The sequence below is a fragment of the Candoia aspera genome, chromosome 6, assembly GCF_035149785.1.
Source record: "Candoia aspera isolate rCanAsp1 chromosome 6, rCanAsp1.hap2, whole genome shotgun sequence".
Classification (NCBI taxonomy): domain Eukaryota; kingdom Metazoa; phylum Chordata; class Lepidosauria; order Squamata; family Boidae; genus Candoia; species Candoia aspera.
Window position 1 is genome coordinate 7,072,763 of NC_086158.1, and position 18,159 is coordinate 7,090,921.

Sequence of the window (18,159 nt, forward strand, 5' to 3'; positions counted from 1 at the left end):
AGCTTTTGGCACTTCCAGTTAAATTGAGAGTATAAATCACACCCAGATCATTAACAGCCCCTTTACCTTTCTCACCAGGAGCAGTCCTGCCAATTAGTAGCCAATCAGGGCTGCCAACTTTGGGATCCCCTGGCTGTAGCTGGACCTTAATTGCAGTTTGAGATGCCAGCATTAACAGGTGATAAAGCTTATCTCCATGAAAAGATGTAATTTCTTTTCTGACATTTTGGGGGTGGGGATAGGGGGAAGGAATGTCCTTATTTTTTCAGGTCTTTTAGTCTGAGAAAACCATGAAGGGTGGGGGAATAGTGATATAAACTACATTAACCTTATTCTGTTTTTACTCCTTTATAATTTCACTTGGGGGCAGATTTTATGTTTCCAGATCTTTTTTTTTTTACTAGAACTCCCAGGTTGTAGCCTAATGCAACTGATACAAGGTAAAAGTGAATTCTCGGTCAAGTGAAACTCAGTGATGGCCGTTAAATTTTTCTTGGCAACAATATAGTTTGTTGTTAGTTTCAGAATTTCTTTTTCCAGATTCTCAGTCAGAGGCACAATCCTGGGATTTCCTGGGAATGCCCTGTCTAAATCCTGCTTAGCTTTCCAAGATCAGCCAAGGCTCGTGAGGCTCTGTGACTTTCCGGGACACACTCTTCAAATTAGAATAATAATAATAAAATTTGAGCTCAGCACTGGCTGGGGAATTCTGGGAGTCTACACATTTTATAGCTGCTGAGGGTCTTGGAAGGAGGACATGCCAAACTGCCTCTCTACTGCTGTCAAGAAACCTATCCAGATGTCCATGAAATCACCAGGAGACGCTAACCCTTAAGCCTTTGCCTCGAACGTGATTTAGAGCTGCTTCGGGATGAGTAAGGTTGGGGAACATGAAAGGGGAAAGTTTCTAATTAGACAGCAGCTGGAGGATAAAGAAGAGAATGAGAAAAGAATTGAAGGAAGGAGTGCGTGCATCAAATTGTCATGAAATAGCTCTTCACAAATTGGAGCTTAACTTACTTAAGAGCCCTGAAGGGAAGGGAAATCTCCCCTCATTTAAACTCTGGTTCCAGTTTCTCCTACCTTGAAAGCAACATTCATTTGCTGCTCTCTGCTGCCATGCTGCGATATTGCTGATGAGACTGAACATCATTTTGCTCCCTGTGATGTCAGAGCAGGCTATAGCATTCTTCTCCAACCTGGAAACTCCAAATATAATGGACTATTATCCCCATAATTCCTGCTCAGATCGGCCCAACTGGCACTGTGTCATGGGGTATTCTTAGTGGCAGGAGTTGCAAAATTCACATCCTTGTCTGGATGAAGTTCCAGATAGATCTGGGCAGAGAAATCTCCTGAATTTTCTGCAATTTGTCTTTTATTTTCATTGCAGAGAATTTGCTTTCAAAATGCTTTCAAAGCGGAAATGGATTTCAGCACAATCCTCTTGGCTGGAATGGGGTTATCTTGCACTGCTAATGAGAAGGTAGCCATGGGAGCGGGGTGGATGTGTGAGTGTCCCATCTTTTAAGCACGGTCCTCTCTGTAGGACTCTGCAGCCAGCCACTTCTCTGCTGTGCACACGTTCGTTCAGACTTGTGGAAAGAAACCAGGGATGGTGTTACTCTCCCAGCAAAATATCCTCCCTTAGTTTGTGAAATACTTGGGGGATTCTTCTCCTTTTGGACGTCAGAAAAATCATTCATCACATTTCTCAGCTTTGCTGGCTAATTCCAAGAGGTTGTTTAGGCTTAGATTTGATTACTGAATTCTTAAGGAACCAGATGCATCCAGTGCTGTGTGAATAAGAGGGCACCTTTAAGACACCACTCGGTCTTAAATCAAATTTCCAAAGGGATTCTTCCCTTCAAGAAGAACTTTACAGGAAGCTTTTAGCCAGCTTCCTGCAGCTAGAACAAGCTGATTTCCTACCAAAGCCTTTGCTTGCTCAGAAATCCTACTTTTAGCTTAGTTTGCCCCAGGGATTCGTCGCACATGATCCAGAGGGAGGCTGGTGAGCGCCACTGAATGCGTGGGCTACAGCAGCCTCAGGGTGTCAGGGCAGTGAGGTGGTTGACCTTCCTTATCATTCACCCTCTCTTCTTGCTCCCTTGCAGCTGAGTTTCCTCTCCATTCCTCTCCTGGTGCTTAAATCATCCTGGAGCGTCATCAAGGCTTCCGGATCTCCCCTGATTTTACCCTGGCTCTCATGGTGCGTGATCTGTAAATCTCAAAGCAGGACCAAGGTCAGTGTTTGTCAGCGGCAGAGAGGGAGCCTGGGATATGTTTGCTTGGCTGGTCAAACAGGCAGGGAAAGGAGAGGCTCGGCCTCTGCCGGAAGCACCAGCTGCATTTGCAAATGTGGGCCACGGGCAGAGCGAGGGTAGAGAGCAAATGGGTTGGTACTCATTCACAAAAGGAAGCGCACGGGTGTCGGGTGCACGAGAGAGCAAGTTTCAGGATAACTACATGGACAAAGCGTGCAGGGATTGGAGATATGTGAGTCAGATCTCACTCTGCGTGGTTCCTCAATTCACTCTCCAGCACCTCCAAATAAGGTTCGGGGACATTCCTTGCTAACAGCTGGATTGCAGGCACAGATCAAGGGACATCAACCTGAGCTGGGGGGCTTCCGATAGCTTTGCACAGGCTGGTGGGTTCAATGTCCCACCTGCCCCAGCCCCACATTCCCAGTGACTGGAAGAGTGTTATCTGTGGGTGAATTGCTGCCTTTTTTTTTCATTTACGTCAACTCTTCGGAGTGCTCAATATTAAAACAGGGCAGGGCAGAATTTCATGACCACGGCAAGTTCTTATCACCATCTCTAAAGCCAAATGGAAGATAAGAAGCAGGAACCATGATTACGGTATTCTCGGCTGCTATTTTATGTCATTTTTGTTGTTTTTAATTCTGGCTGTTTTTATTCTAATTGTGAACCCCCCGGAGTCATGCATATGAGATGGGTAGTCTATAAATTTACTCAAATAAAATAAAATAAAATAAGAAACTGAGAATGGAAGAACACCAGAATAAACACCAACCTGTCCTTCACCAGGAAAGATTATAACTAGAATGATTGTTAAATTAAAAGTAAATAAGCAGTTGCTTGTGGGGAAGGACATTCTAGCCACAGTCTTCATATTATTTGGGGCTTATAGCTTGGCTGTGTTCAGACATTATGCTTAAACCTAGTTAGTAAATGAAGCCATTTTCTGGACTGGCGCCATACATAGAATCATGAGCTACCTAAATGGACCACATTCAGTGGCGTCCAAAAAGTCGAGATGGTGGCCACCATGGTGGGATTGAAACTTTTCCTGGTTTTTAATGGGCGTCCCATATAAAAACTAGGCAAATTGATTCTACCATTGCAGCTGCAATCTTGACTCTTTGACCATATCCTATGGACACCCCTGATGATGTCAGTCTGTCCTATAAAGCAAACTAACCAAGGTTAGCATTAACTAGCTTTCACACCTTGCGTGAATCTATCGGTAGGTCTTTATAGATTGGCCCAGACAAGCTCCCCAAAGTCTTTCTTGATCATCTCCCTCATTATCCTCAACTTATTTAAATAATTATCCCAACTTGTTCAGTTAATGAAACTCCTGGATATTCATTTAACTCTCCCCTCCCAAAGTTTCATTTAAGAGACTTCTGTCACTTTCTTCTGGACATTCTGGAGCGGGTAGATCCCAATTAGAGGCAGCCGGGCCAAGGGCCAGCTTTGGGGACATCAATAATTGGCACCAACGTCCTGTATTATTACGACTGCAGTGCCGGGCACCTCCAATCTCCCCGTGTTCCGCTTAGAAGCAGACTAGGGGCCGTGGGGCTGCCCTTTGGTGCCTCTAAGCCCGGGGCTAGAGTGTGTTAGCAAGATCCTTGCAGAGGGCTGCTCAGGGCTACGTAGCCTGTGCTGGCCTCATCCATCAGCTCTGAGCCAAGACGGAAATATCTGGAAGCGGGAAGTCTTCCTGACAGCAGCCCATGTTCCCTTCTCTAGTGCCTTGGCCCAGAGGTCACCCCCACCAGGAGCAACAGCACAACAGGAAGCTGTGCAACCCTGTCTTGGAAAGCTGGAACTACGCAGAGTGCCTGGCAGAGGAGCCCACAGCCTCCTGGGTCTCTTCTCCGCACAGCAGCCTCCCCGGGCTGCGGGGTCAAGCCGTCTTCAATGGACGCCAGGCAGGGGCTAGAGAGCCACTGCTGTCCCCCAGCAGAACAAGGCAGCGACCAGATGGACAGGGTGGCATGGAGCTGAACCGTGAGTGCCAGGCTGGCAGGGCAGGACCACCCAAAGGAGGGAGGGAGGGAGGCGGGCAAGGAGCCCAGATGGAAGGGCTGGAGATGGGCTCTTCCCATGGAAGTCCAGCAATCCAGGGGAAAGGCACTCTGCACATGAGCTGATGCCAGATGGCAGCAAGACTGTGGCCTTATGTAGGCATTTGATGGGGTGGAAGGGGGAATTCCCTCCCGCCGATTTTTTGCGTGTTAATATACTTTTAACATTATGTCAACACCCAGCTGACCTGGGCTGATCTCAAAAAGTTAAGCAGGGAGTAATTGGATGGGAGACCACCAGGACATCCCAGGGCTAAGGGCTAGACAGAGAAACTGAAAAAAAGTCTCAGACTGAAGTAATGTCAAACTCTTCCATGCTGTTGCCAAGAAAACTGCATGAATCTGTCCCCCAAATCATCAGGAGTTGAGCTTGAATCTAAGGAGGGTTTATCTTTATTACAACACGTCTTTTACTAGAGGAAGAGACTTCCTGATGTGAAGGATTGGAATCAGGTTGGAGCAAAACCATCATCTTGGCTCTCTGTACCGTCCTTACCCAATGGTTCAGCTGTCTTCTGTCCCAACTTGTCCTTAGTCTAACCAGGCCCCACGTGATTCCTCCAGGCACCTCCCCAGTCTTCTAGGCTCTGACCCTTCTGTCTCCAGTGACCTGGAGGATGAGGATGGGGAGGTTTGGAAAGGAGATTCAATGGGCTGGCAGAGATTTGGTGGCCCTCAAGCTCCTGCCTGGGAGATGGCTGAGGGGCGCCAATGGGCATCAGGACTGAGGGATCGATTAGATTTATATTCTGCCTTTTGTTCAGGAGTCAAGGCCATCTCTCTTGGCACCCACCAAGCTCCCTGCCCTGACTGAATTTCCTTCACAGATTTTTTAGAATTAAAAAAGTGGGAAGTTTGCAAGCACCATTTTTATTCCCAAGAAGCTCTGCAGAGTCTTTCTTAGAAAATCAGCCTGGTGGGGGAATGATCCTGAGTTTGGTTGGGAAGCATGCCTTCCTGCTCAGAAAATAGAATGGAGCACAACACACACAAAAAGATGGAACTAGACAAAGGGCAGTTGTGGTGCTATTGTGGTGGAAAGCACCTGTTGATGGAAAACCACCATCATTGTTTGCCTTCTAATAGATGTATGCTTGTGACTGGTTGTACCCGTACATTTCAGCGATTTGTGGATCAGGCAAGCATTTCCATTTTGTGAGACTGCCCACCCTGTGAGAATGCCCACCACCACCAAACCCCAGCAGAACATAGTTGGTGAGTCCTTCTCTGGTCTCTCTGCCTTTCACTGCCTCCTCCAGGGCTGCTGGTGTTCGTTGTATTCCTGTTCCAGATGAGACCGTCCAGGATGTGGCCCACGCAGCTTGTATGTGACAGGCGACTGATCCAGAAATACGTGACTGAAGCTGTGGAAATGGAGGAAACGTTGGTGAGAAAACACCTGTTTGTCCAAGGGATCCATTTCCTCCTTCTCAGCCTGCTTCAGATGCTTTGGAGGACTTCTCCAGCCCTAAATGTCCTTCCCTTAGAGAAGAACGAACATGGAGGTCTTGCAGCACCAATCTTCTACTCCCAGGGAGGGTGTCCACAAGTCTGTAGGATTGCAGAGATGATCCTTGGATAATACTGGGTCATTCATTGGTTGACTTTATTAAGACAATGGCAAGGGCAACTCATGGTCTGTACCTGCTAAGCCAGTGTTTGTGTTTGCCCTACACAAATGATCTAGTCAGCAGTGACTCTCCCATGTGTCAGCATGCAGCAGCTGACCACAAATACCCTTTAGATGGAGTAATTCCAGCTGCTGCAAAGGTGGTTGGGTGCCCAATCCCATTGAGAATTTTAATTCTTTTTTTGGGGGGATGGCAAATTCTCTGGCTGATTAGGGTCAGCTGTACTGTGGAAGGAATTGGGGGAGTCTTATGCACCCCACCCATCTTCCCCAGTTTCACTCCCATGACCCTGGGGTACGGGTGAAAAGCAGAATAAGCAGTGAGAGAGTGCCTAGAGAGGCTCTATTTTGCTCTAGGACAGTGTTTCTCAACCTTGGCAACTTTAAGACATGTGAACTTCAACTCCCAGAATTCCCCAGGCAGTGCTGGCTGGGGAATTCTGGGAGTTGAAGTCCACATGTCTTCAAGTTGCCACGGTTGAGAAACACTGCTCTAGGACCTTGGTTTTCGTGCTGGCAAAGAGCAAAAGGGATTAATTCTATGTTATTTTTTCTTGTTTTGGCAACACTAGGAGAGGTTACTTTAGTTAAAGCTAAAACTAAGCACTTTAACCTGTATTCAATGAAGTAGTTGTTTTTGCATGACAGTGTCTTGCTCATGGCCCAGTTAAATGTGTCGTATGAAAAAGAGCAGAGTCACTATAAGGCAGGAGATGGACAGTGTTATGTATTTATGTATGTATTTATATATCACATTTATATCCCTCTGCAATTATATGCCATCTCTTGGCAGCTTTCAGCATGAAAAAAAAAAACGATAAATGATAAAAATTAAAAATAGAAACCCATCAAAAATAGTTTTTGAACTCAGAATTGTACCAGAGCAACTGTAAGTTCAACTACCATGTCGCACAATTTTTTTTATATGATCTGAAGAGAAACCAGAATATGTGCAAATTTAAACCTGCAGTGAAACATAGGACAGTCACAGTGTCTAAGCCCACCCTAGGCTTCCAGAAAGACATGCTGGCTGGGGAATTCTGGGAGTTGAAGTCCACACATCTGAAAGTTGCCAAGGTTGAGAAACACTGACCTAACCTATCTCTTAGGACTTTGGGGAGCATGAAGGAAAGCTATTCAGGTTGCTTTGTTCCTTGAAGAACAACCAAGCTACCAATGCAAGATGATTTCTCTGTTACTCAAAAGGACCAGAAACAGAGTTGCCAGGATGCCCAAGGAAGCTTCATGAAGCACAACCAATTGGAGATGAAGTGTTAATGGCTGAATTTACACCCCTTCCTCCCAGGAAAAGAGGCCATGAGGGAAAAAAAAGTCTAACAATGAAGCTTTATGCATTTATAAATGGCCCATCATGTTGTCTGATGTTCTTGGAAACCTGGAAACTCATGGAGATTTTGTCTGCCTGAATGTTGGATTTCTACTTCCATTTCTGTTTCCTGGAAGGCGTGTAGATGAAAGGCAAAAATGGGATTTAGCCAGCCCTGGGTCCATCTTCCTCTGCTTTTGTCCTCTCTCTGCAGAGCCAGTGTGAAGAGCTTCCGTTGCTTGTAGAACCTGTGTATTTACCCTTGGTGGGTTTGAACCTCGGAGAGTGGAAAAGAAAGACAGTGAGTATGTAAAGTCTGTATAGATTGAGGAAGAACCAACACAACTGACAGAGCACTTTGGGCTTCACTGCCCAGACCAGTTGGATCAGTGTTTCCAATCTAAAACACTGGCTAGGGAATTCTGGGATTTGAAGTCGACACATCTTAAAGTTGTCGGGGTTGGGAAACACAGTTAGATGCACACAACTGTAATGAGAGGAAGGGATAGCCTTGAGGAACAGGAGGAAAAGCTGTAAGCAAGACAACATTCAGGTAAAAGAAATTTGAGTCTGGGGCAGGACTGTAATCTGAGTAAGCATGTCAGACAAGACCCTCCCTAGTTCTCACAAAGATAAAAGGAGGGGGGGGGGAGGCGCATTCAGACTTGCAAGATTGTTAGTATAACCTATAATAAAAGTAGGAGCAGCATGCATAACTTTGGTTTCCTAGTCTGGTCTACGTTGGAGGGCTGACAACAACCAGTGTTGCAGTGTTAAGCATGATGTGTGACTACAGATAGCGTGGATTAATGCTAATTTTGTTTCGGATGCTGAAATTCTGCTGCGGTACAAAACGAGGAGGCTGATGGCAGTGCAGCTAGAAGGACCGCCTGCTTCCAGTCCTGCCCCTTAGGTTTTGAGAACATCCCCTGATCTGGCCCCACCTTCTCCAGCAAAGAGAGTGCTAGAGATGAGAAAAAAATGGCAAAGGTACTGACTCTATTTCAGAATGAAGCCAAAACACAGGAGGTTCTCCAAGCGTTGGTTAAACTGGTGGATGGCCTAGCAGCTGCCCAGCGAGAGGTGGATCAGGGCTGCATCCTGGTACGTCTTCAGCAGCTTTATGAGAAAGCCAGTTTCTTCCTTCTGCATTTAAGGAACTTCCAAAGGCAGGTGAGCCAATCCCAGAATTTTGGGGAGTCTCTGAAGAAGCCATTGAGTCATGAGAAGTATCTGAACTGAGCAAGATAGTTGGTTCTGTATTTGTTGATTTAGAGAATGTATGAAGTTGAGTTATGGAAACTGAAAAGACGGAGTTGATGGCTGGCTGCTGAATGCAGTAAGAGTGGCATCTAATGGGAAAAAAAACATGCCTGAAACTAAATGGAATATGTAGCTAATGAGTCAACGTTGAACAGGGAGTAAGACAAGAACATGTGACGCCTCCTGGCGTGTTTGATGACAGAATGGGTGGAGATGAAGGGGAAGACTGAGGAGGTCACAGCCAGATGAAAAATTTGAGCAAATGTTGGATGCGTCTCTCCCTATCAATGGCATCTTATCAATTCCGTGCCAGCTGGCATGTCTTAGAATATATTTTCTTTTCATAGGCTGCATTTGAATTTACAGTTAGTCCTCACTTAACAACCACAATTGGCACTGGCAACTGTCGCTAAGTGACACAGTCATTGAGACATCACTTGACCGTGATGGACTTACTTCACTTCCACTGTGGTCGTTAGGCATCTGCAATCCTAGAGGGAGACATCACATGACTGTGATTTGTGATTTCACTGCTGGCTTCTCCATTGACTCTGCTTGTCAGAAGCCGGCTGTAACGCGTGCAAATGGCAATCATGTGATTGCGGGACACTGCGACCTTCATAAATGCATGCTGGTTGCAAAGCACCTGAATCTTGATCAGGTGACTCTGGGGATGCAGTGATGGTTGTAAATCCAAGGACTGGTTATAAAGTTACTTTTGCAGCACCTTCATTAATTTTGAAAGGTTGTTAAACAGGGCAGTTACTAAGCAAGGATTACCTGTATTTATTGATTGTGTTTATATATTGCCAGACTCAGAAACTGTTTCCTGGGGACACCCTAATACATGACACTCTTAACCTGGTTTATTGAATGTACTTACTTTTCTTAGTGTGTGCAACCAGCCAACCATCACCAGCCCAGGGTCTGCTTCAAGCAACACACTTGTTGGCTGCTTGTGGTTGTATCAGGTCCATACAACTGCAGTGCAGTGTTTGCTCTACAACTGTCTTATCATTTATAAGCAACCAGGAAACCACTTTCCTTCCCTCAGCTGCTAATAGTGTTTTCCAAATTGGCAACTTTAAGATGTGTGGACTTCAACTCCCAGAATTCCCCAGCCAGCATGGCTGGCTGGGGAATTCTGGGAGTTGAAGTCCACACATCTTATAGTTGCAATGTTTGAAAAACTGTGCTACAGCAATGGAGCATCCCATCTAGCCCAGCCACCTTGAGAGCAGCTCCTGGCCATGCGAAAGTTGCTCGACAGGCAGCCTGATTGGTTTCTTTTCTTGCCCTAGGAACAAAATGTAACTCGGCAGCCAGAAAGTGTCCCCAGCCTGATTTCAACAAGGAACCTTAGGACTGTCTTCTGGACCTATGTGCAGCTCTTGCGAGGAAAACTGAACTTCCTCTTCTATGACCTCCGGAAAGACTCCTGCGCTGAGGGCCATCAACGTGGGGCTGCCATCCCTTCTCAGCACCTTCCCCATTTGGTCACATTGAGTGGGCAGTGAGTCATCCTGCAGGTGGCTGGCCTGAGACATCCGTGCTGCAGCCAGGCCGACCAGACCTTCGGAGTGGGGAGCCTTGGGCCGACACGTGACGGAGAAAAAGGTGTTGTGATGACCCTGGAGGTCCCAGGCCTCTGCATTCAGTACCAGCTTGCTTTAGCTGCCTGCAAGAACCAGAGAATCCCAACCAAACCCACAGCGTACAGCGCTGAGCAAGTCTGACTCTACCCCTACGGGAACCAGGGCCTCAGCATCCTTCTCACCTGACCTGGTTGGTGGTCGCCTGGAATAAGCAGCTCCAATAAACTCCATGGAAACGCAGTGGAGAAGATGAGTCTATTCAGCCCAGTTCACTTGATCAATTGTGCCATCAAGCCAGGGATCAACTTAGTGACCCCGTTCCTCTTGATGGCTTATCTTATACGCCAACTTCTTCTTCATAATGGAGATGATTATCTTATTAACTAGTCATTAAGGATCCAGAAAATATTCTGGGCTTTGGAACCGTGGCTCTACAAGGTCCCCCTTATTTTTTTTACAGCTGTAGCCCAGGATTCATTTAAAAAAAATATGCACATATACAGTGGGGTTTTTATCAAAGACCAGAACTGAAACCCAGAGCATCTCCTGGCACGCTATCAATCCCAAATTAATTCCAGCTCTACCTTCCTGCCTGTGGACCCCATTTGAGTGAACTGTCTATGAAAACCACATCTAGGGAGAAGAACATCTGGAGGTGCCAATGAACTTGAGAGCTGGGTGGCAAAATTTTGCTTGGATGTCTTCATTTTATACCAAGAAGCTGCCTCAGGGGGCAGGAAAGGAGCAGCTGAATTTTTCTGATTTAGGACTCTCAGCTTATTTCAGTGTTTCAACCATGGCAACTTTAAGATGTGTAGACCTCAATTCCCAGAACTCTGGGAGTTAAGTCTATACATCTTAAAGTTGCCAAAGTTGAGAGACACTGGCTTATTTGGACAATTTGGGACAGTGTCCCAAACTTTGGGTTCTCCTCCCCTCCTGTGAAGCTCTGCTTGGAGCTGTAAGTAAACCAGAATGGACGGCTTTTATCAGCAAACCCTGTGTGGGAGGAAACCCCACCCATGGTGCAAAGTAAATACAATTCAGCTGCACGTGGTTCCAGCCCATAATTCTCCCTGGAGTGACATCCCAACCAGGTATTGATCAGGAGGCCTGTGAGGAAGGAACGAAACCCGCTATTATTGCTGTTACATGAAGCAAGATCTGAATAAGATGACCTTATTCAGTTTTCTTTTTAAATAAACATGACGGGGTATATATTTAACCATCATATCGAGATGTGGGACGATAAACAGGGTACTGAACTCGTATTGCTGCTTTGGCAGTGACATATATTGTAAAAAGCTTTGGGAGAATTATACACTTGTGTGGTCAAGCTTACCCTTTTTCTTGTGTGTGTACCAGGATCATAAACCAGCTTTCTGTAGCAGGGCATCATCTCCATTGGCCGGTATTATAATTCCCGCCATCCCCAAGCACCATAAGAAGAGACCTTTCCACATCAAGGTCCTTGAGACAACTTCATTAAAAAAATAAACAAATCATCGCCACACATTTCTGTTCGACATTTCAAAACAGCAAACAGGATGGGAACTTTCTCCATTGCATCTTTGCCACCTTGTGAGATCAATTGACCTGAGACACAAACTGTCTCGAAGTCACCCGTGGACTCTTTGCTCCAAGACTTGAGCCCAAGACTCCTTGGTCCCACATCCAGCAGCTTAACCACCATACTACCCTGGCTCCCACAATCCCTTCCTGTTGGACATGCGAGCTGTGGCTGATGAGCACAGAAGTCCCAAGCATCTGGAGAGCACCTGAGTTGCCTTCTTGGTCGACCTGCATGATCGACAGAAAATTGGGGAAAGATGCTGGAAGCTTCGCATTCCAGACTGTTAAGTATATGGTTATCTCTGTATACAGGAGCTGCTGTCCTGTGTACAGGTAGATCTAACGCCTTATGCAGAAACCCAGACAACCATAAAAATCCAAAATGTTTATTTAAAGTTTTTTTTAAAAAAAGATGCAAAGCTTAACCTGTAGGGGTTTGACTCAGGAGCTACCTGAGTCTATGGTTTCAACTAAAGCCTCAGAGAAAATGGCCCCAGCTTACCAGAAATGGCAGTGTTGCACTTGTAGAAAATGACCTTCCTGCATTGTAAACAGAGCGGCTCATCAGAACCATACAGCTTCCGGCACCAGGAAATGTTGCTCCTCAGCTTAAATAAGGAATGCTGCCATGCAGTCTGGCATCCACTTCCTTACTGCAAGGGGCACTGGGCAAATGTGATGAAGAAAAGATGTCCTTCTTGTGGATGCTGAGATGGCAAAGAACATTAGAAGGATGCTTCTAATTCACTGCGAAGCTTTGCTCCATACACTTCTGGAGGGAGGCAAGGGAAGCAGCAGATCCATGTTATCTTGCATATTGTCTGAGCTGCTAATACAGCCTCCAACCATTTGGCAGCGGAAGCTGGTCAGAAAGCTAATTTCTTCATCAGGAGGTAGACCCTTGAGTCCACTTCAAAGCCATGCAAGTTGTTGGCATCTCCCTGGAGTCTCATGAGCAGGCCACCATAGGAGACATAGGCAGAGCTGGAGGAGGGGAGAGAAGGATGAAATAGAGGAGGCAGCCTCCTCACAGCTGCAAGGGCAGAGACAAAATTTCCTGAGTAGATCACACTACCATACCCTAGATCATGATACATGGCCCATCATCACAAAGACAGTCCTCTGCCATGCAGCCTTTTAGGGCATTGTTCTTCAACCCTTAATCCTCCAGAGGCATCACCTCTGTAAAATTCAGTCAGCCCCTAGTCATGCTACCTAGGAAATAAGGGAGTTGAAGACCCAGCAGTGTGGAAAATATCAGGAATGGGGATGGACTCTTCAACAGTCAGCCTTTCCCATTATCTGCAATCTGACCCTTTATTTAAGTGAAGATGCAAAAGTAGGATCTTCTTCATGGAAAGCAGATGTTCTTATCAAACCAGGTGGGTCACACACTGCTCTAAGCCATAATGTGGATTGTGTGTGGTTCTAGCACTTAAAGCCATGGCTTATGGCTTTAGCACCATGAGCAAAAGTACCAGCCAAAAACAACAAACGGGATTCATAAGCTCAGAAAATCTAATGCAGCTTGAGAAGTCCCTACTCCAGGCAATAGCACTCCTCTGCTGCCTTGGCCGGTTACCTGCAGGCAGGGCAATCTGTGGAGAATTCCTTTGGTGCAGGGAGTACAAGGGAGTGAAGGTGGTTAGCTATCTATTCCTGAAGCTTTTGCTTGATGGTCAAGTCATGGTAGTAGTGGCGGCTGGATTCTCTCAGTGTGCTAAGCCACTGTGCTTAACCAGTAGCAATCAGGCTTACTAGATGTCACTGGCAAGGTTCACACAGCATCCCCAGCCAAAACCAAACCAATCAAATTATGGCTTTGGTGATGTCAAAACACAATCACTCTTCGACCTATTTCAGAAGAGGACACTTACAGGCGTGTGGCTGCTTCTGTTGATGTCTCATCACCCTCAATCCTGTACACCTTCCCGTACATCACGTATTCAAACTGGTCCGCCCTGTGGGTAAGAAGAGCCGGCCAAGAGAAGGGGCTGTATGTTAAAATGGTTTTGTACTGTACTGCATACCAGAAACACTGAAAACGAAGAATGAGCACATTTAGCATCAACATAAAATTCAAGTCTTCCATCTGCGACATACAGACGACTAAATATTCCTGCACTTTGTGAAACAGCAAGTGTTCTTTCTTTGGATTCCTACATAACATTCTATAGAACAAGTTGTGCATACTTAAGACTGGATTATCTCAGGTTCCATCCTGGTTCAGCTACGAAGATCATTGAATAACAGGCCTCAAGCCTGTTCTCTCAGCTTAGCCTACCTCACAGGATTGGCATGAAGATTAGAGGTGGGGGGAGGGGAAGGGAGACATTTACAGATTAGTTTGACCACCTTAAAGTCAAGGTGGCCATACCTGTTCCTCTGGATCAGGGGTTCTCAACCTTTTTTGCTCATGGCCCCCTTCTGAGCCTCATTTACCTCTGTGATCCCCCTCATAGTTGCTGTTAGCTGGAAAAAAGGTACTGATACACCTGGCAGTTAAGTTTGGGTGGCCCCCATTGAGAATCAGATATTGTTGGACTGCAACTTCCATCATCCTTTACTACTGGCCATACTCGGCATGAAGTTAGGTCAGAGATTACCCATCCTAGCCTGGAGGAAAGAGGGAAACAGCATGCAGACTTGGCAAGGCAAACAGCACCAGCCTTTGTAGCTCCTGCTCTACAGGATAACTTGATAATCAAGGAAATCCCAGAAGGATGTTACAAAATGCAAGGTTTGGGCAATTCTGCAGAGAGTTGCCTTGTAGGCAAGGCACAAATGAGCATTATAGCCAGTGAGGCTGGTGTGTTTACTCTTAAATAATTCTGGCTCATCCAGCTGCTCGTTAAGCATTACCCCCCCCCCCTGCAAGCCAGTTTTCTAATCTCTACTTGCAAGCCTAACCCAAAAAAGGAAAAAAGCAGTAACTCATTCAAAGCACTGATTATGCAACATTTTGCTGTTCTCTGTTAAAAGCAGAGGAGCCAACTCTCCTCATGTAGCTGAATTCTGATTTTTAGCACCCAGGCTATGTGGCCTGTGGTAAGAAATGCTGGTAGGTGCAGCTCTGCAGCTGGAGATAACACAGGTCCCTCACGATTACTCCACCAGCTCTGAAAACTCAACTCAGAGCTTAGATGAGGAGACCGATCAGATCTGTGACAAGAAAAACAGCTGCTTTTTCCTTACATTGGCCCCCACCCTAGCTCTGCAGAACAGGCTTTTTGTCACCTGGAGGGTCTGTCATCTGTAGGATTATATTCGCCGTCATCCAACGTCCCATCTTCGTACAAAGTGCTGGCAATCACAAGGCGGAATTTGTCTCCTGAAATGCAAGGAAGAATAAACATTAGAGGTAAAATGCAAAAGAAACAACAAAAATAGAAAGTCTGTAAGTCAGACTTGCCAGACTTAATCCTCAGCACAGGAATGTGTAAATCTAGAATGACAAGATCCGTAATAAAATTTAGAGAAGGTCCAAGTGCAGTGCTAGAAAAGAACTGTACATGAATAATCAGAACTGGGCTTGAAGTAAACATATCAAGAAATATTGAGGGACAAACACTGCAATATATTAGTTTGCACACTTATTAAGTCAATTAAAGACATGCAAAGTTTGATCAGGGTTTTCTGAGTGTGATTTAGCATGTTGTGTTGAGCCAAGCCTGTTTCATTACTTTGTGATTCAGAGCACTGTGCAAACCCAGAAAATTCTAGATGGCTGCTATCAGAAACAGTTCTTCCCGTAATAAGCAAAAACTTTGTTGCAGATCTCAATTTTTTTGCAGGAAAAAACACCATCCAATTATGTTTTATAATGATATAGGAACTCAGGAAACACTGCCAAGTATGCGCTTACCAAGATCAACTGGATAGATCTGTACATTCACATCGAGGATCAGATCCATTTTGAAGGACTCACTCTCACAGTGCAGCCGGGAAACTAAAGAAATGCCAGGAGGTTAGTTATTGGAAGGCGAAATCTTCAAGAAAGATGTTTACTGCTCAAATATCACTGCAAAGGTACGCAAGACTTAAAGAACAGCACCAAAAGCTGTGCCTTTTCATAGGGAATAAGTTGAAGCCGCGGTTCAGAAATCAGGGATGGGAACCTGAAGCTGCATTTCTTTTTTAAATAAAGGAGTCTGCATAGACTTTCAAGACTTAATCTCATCTACAAGGAGTCAATCACAAGGCTTTGAGTTGGAAAATATAGTCTCCAGTTCATCCAGGGTTTGTAGAGCTTGCTGAAAACTACACAACACTGCTGAACTGAACACAATAAAATGTTTGGATTTCCATTTGTTTGGTTAACTGATACTGCAAGTTCCAGGAGTATCTATGCACAGGCACATTTGAAGGCTGTGGTAAATCACAGTCTCTCTGAGGGAAGAGCACTACTGTAGCATCCAATTCTCAGAATGAGGATGAGCAGTGGCATTTTCTTCTACCACAAGGATCAACCAGGAGGTTGGGAGCGCCTACATATACAGTCCAGAGTAAAGTTGATATTAGTTGTCCTTACAATAAATTCTTCCTCCAAGGAACACAGAGTGACTAGATGGATTAAAATGGAGACTTGTTTTATTTACAAGGCTCATAGGCTGCTCTGATCAACCAATTCAGCAGCATGCAAAACCCCACTGGGTTAAAGTAAATACATGCTAATCGAAGAGTAAAACCAAGTTTATACTTCATAAAATGGTCATGTACACTGGGAACCAAACATTCCAAAACCACAATTAAAATTACTCATCCAGAGGGGTAATCATAGCAGCCCTATCCAAGGCTTGATGAATAGCCAAGTCTTCATAAATTACCTGATTTATATTGGTAAAAGTGTATAATCATTAATAATAGTGATGATAATTCCTTTTTATCCCAACAACCCTGTGAGGCAGGCTACATCAAGAAACAGAAAATATCCTGTCCTCTACACAGTATTGCCCAATTTTTTCAGGCCCCTTGGCTGCAAAATAAATATTACTATAGTATTGCCCAAATGAAATCAGTCATTTTCAACCTGCTGCTTTCCAGAATGATTTGGCCCAAAAAGGTAATGTTTCAGAACTGAACTCCATCCACGGGGTCTTCACAGTCACGTTCAAGTTGTTTGTTGGGCAACGACACATACATTGACTTGCCTCAGAATTGCATTCTCAACTTTGGAATAGTAGTTTAGCTGTTCGCCTCAAATCAAAGCGTCCAGAGACCGAAACCTCCTTCGGAGGACCTCTGGCTGCTCAGCACCGCGAAGCCTGCCCTACCTCACAGGGCTGTTGTTGATAAAGCGGGGAGGGGCAGAACCACCCAGGCCGCCTTGGGAGCAAAACAAACAGGGCATGAGCAAAACGGCGGGGCAGCTGGCGGGGGTGGAGGGAAGGGGTGAGGAGACGGTCGCTCAGCCCCACCCCGGTCGAATTTCTTGCCCTCGGGGTCGATGTCCTTCACGTCAAAGATGTCTTCGAAGAGGATGCCCGCCATAGCGAGGAGGAAGAGCAGGCGAAATGCAAGATTTAAACAAGGAGGGGGCGAACCGAGGGACAGGTCGCCCCTCTGCTAGGAGCCAGAGCAGCTTCACGACTCCACGCGCACGCACGTGACGCGCCCGCACATACACATATGCAGAGACTGCACGCCCGGAAATTCGCGCTCCCCCGCTTCCGGTGCAGGCGCCTGCCGATGACGTCAGACGCTCGAAGCCAGCCCAGCCATATCGTTCCCGGGAGGAGGGCGCGAGAGGCTGAATGAAGAAAGAGCGGCCCCTTCAGAAGGAACTAGACGTCTGTGAGCTGCGCAAGCGCAGACGTTGCCGTGACACTCGGATCCAAAGGGATTGCCCCGCCCCCTTTAAGGCTCCAATGAAAATCTCGAATGTTTTATTCCTGTTGAGAAGCCTATTATCGTTACTGGCGGAGCATCTACTAATTTTACCTTAAATGTGGATTAAATGAATGAGCTTTACCTCGCAAGGGCTCCTCCTGATGGGCAGCCTGGACTGGGGATGATGGGAGTTGCAGTGCCACCCTGATGCAAGGCTGCCTCCAAGGAAGTTCACTTTACATGAATGCATGAGGTTGGCAGTGGGCCTCCTCCCCAAAGCTCATGGAAGGATGGGCAGCAGGAGGAACCAAGTGGAGGCTATGTATGGGTCGGACATATGGCCAGAGTTCGTCCTCAGACTCTGAGGGCTATGCTGGAAGCTAAGCTTCGAAAAATGTTTAAATATCTTCCAAAATATGAACTACTTTGGAAAAGGAATTCAGATGCCCTGATGTGTCTATACTTACAAAGATCAGAATCATGCAAGCCACACTATTTGCTGTGGCACTCAATAGAAGCAAAAGTTGGACCTCTGAAGAAGCAGGATAGGATTGATGCTTTTGAATTTTGGTGTTGGAGAAGCCTCTTGAGAGTACTG

At 45.9% G+C, this 18,159-nt stretch overlaps 2 protein-coding genes across 2 annotated transcripts; one reads left to right on the forward strand and one right to left on the reverse strand.

Moving 5' to 3' along the window:
* Nucleotides 1-1,995: 1,995 nt before the first annotated feature.
* THPO (thrombopoietin) lies at nt 1,996-11,646 on the forward strand. Its single transcript, XM_063306733.1, has 6 exons — nt 1,996-2,014; nt 4,008-4,268; nt 5,605-5,732; nt 7,517-7,603; nt 8,311-8,475; nt 9,867-11,646. Exons 1-6 carry the CDS (start codon nt 1,996-1,998, stop codon nt 10,080-10,082), a joined length of 876 nt encoding a protein of 291 aa, XP_063162803.1. The 3' UTR covers nt 10,083-11,646.
* Nucleotides 11,647-12,140: 494 nt separating this feature from the next.
* Nucleotides 12,141-17,391, reverse strand: POLR2H (RNA polymerase II, I and III subunit H). Its single transcript, XM_063306366.1, has 5 exons — nt 17,150-17,391; nt 15,598-15,681; nt 14,970-15,063; nt 13,610-13,693; nt 12,141-12,716 (listed from the first exon to the last, which is right to left on the reverse strand). Exons 1-5 carry the CDS (start codon nt 17,220-17,222, stop codon nt 12,599-12,601), a joined length of 453 nt encoding a protein of 150 aa, XP_063162436.1. The 5' UTR covers nt 17,223-17,391; the 3' UTR covers nt 12,141-12,598.
* Nucleotides 17,392-18,159: the final 768 nt, after the last annotated feature.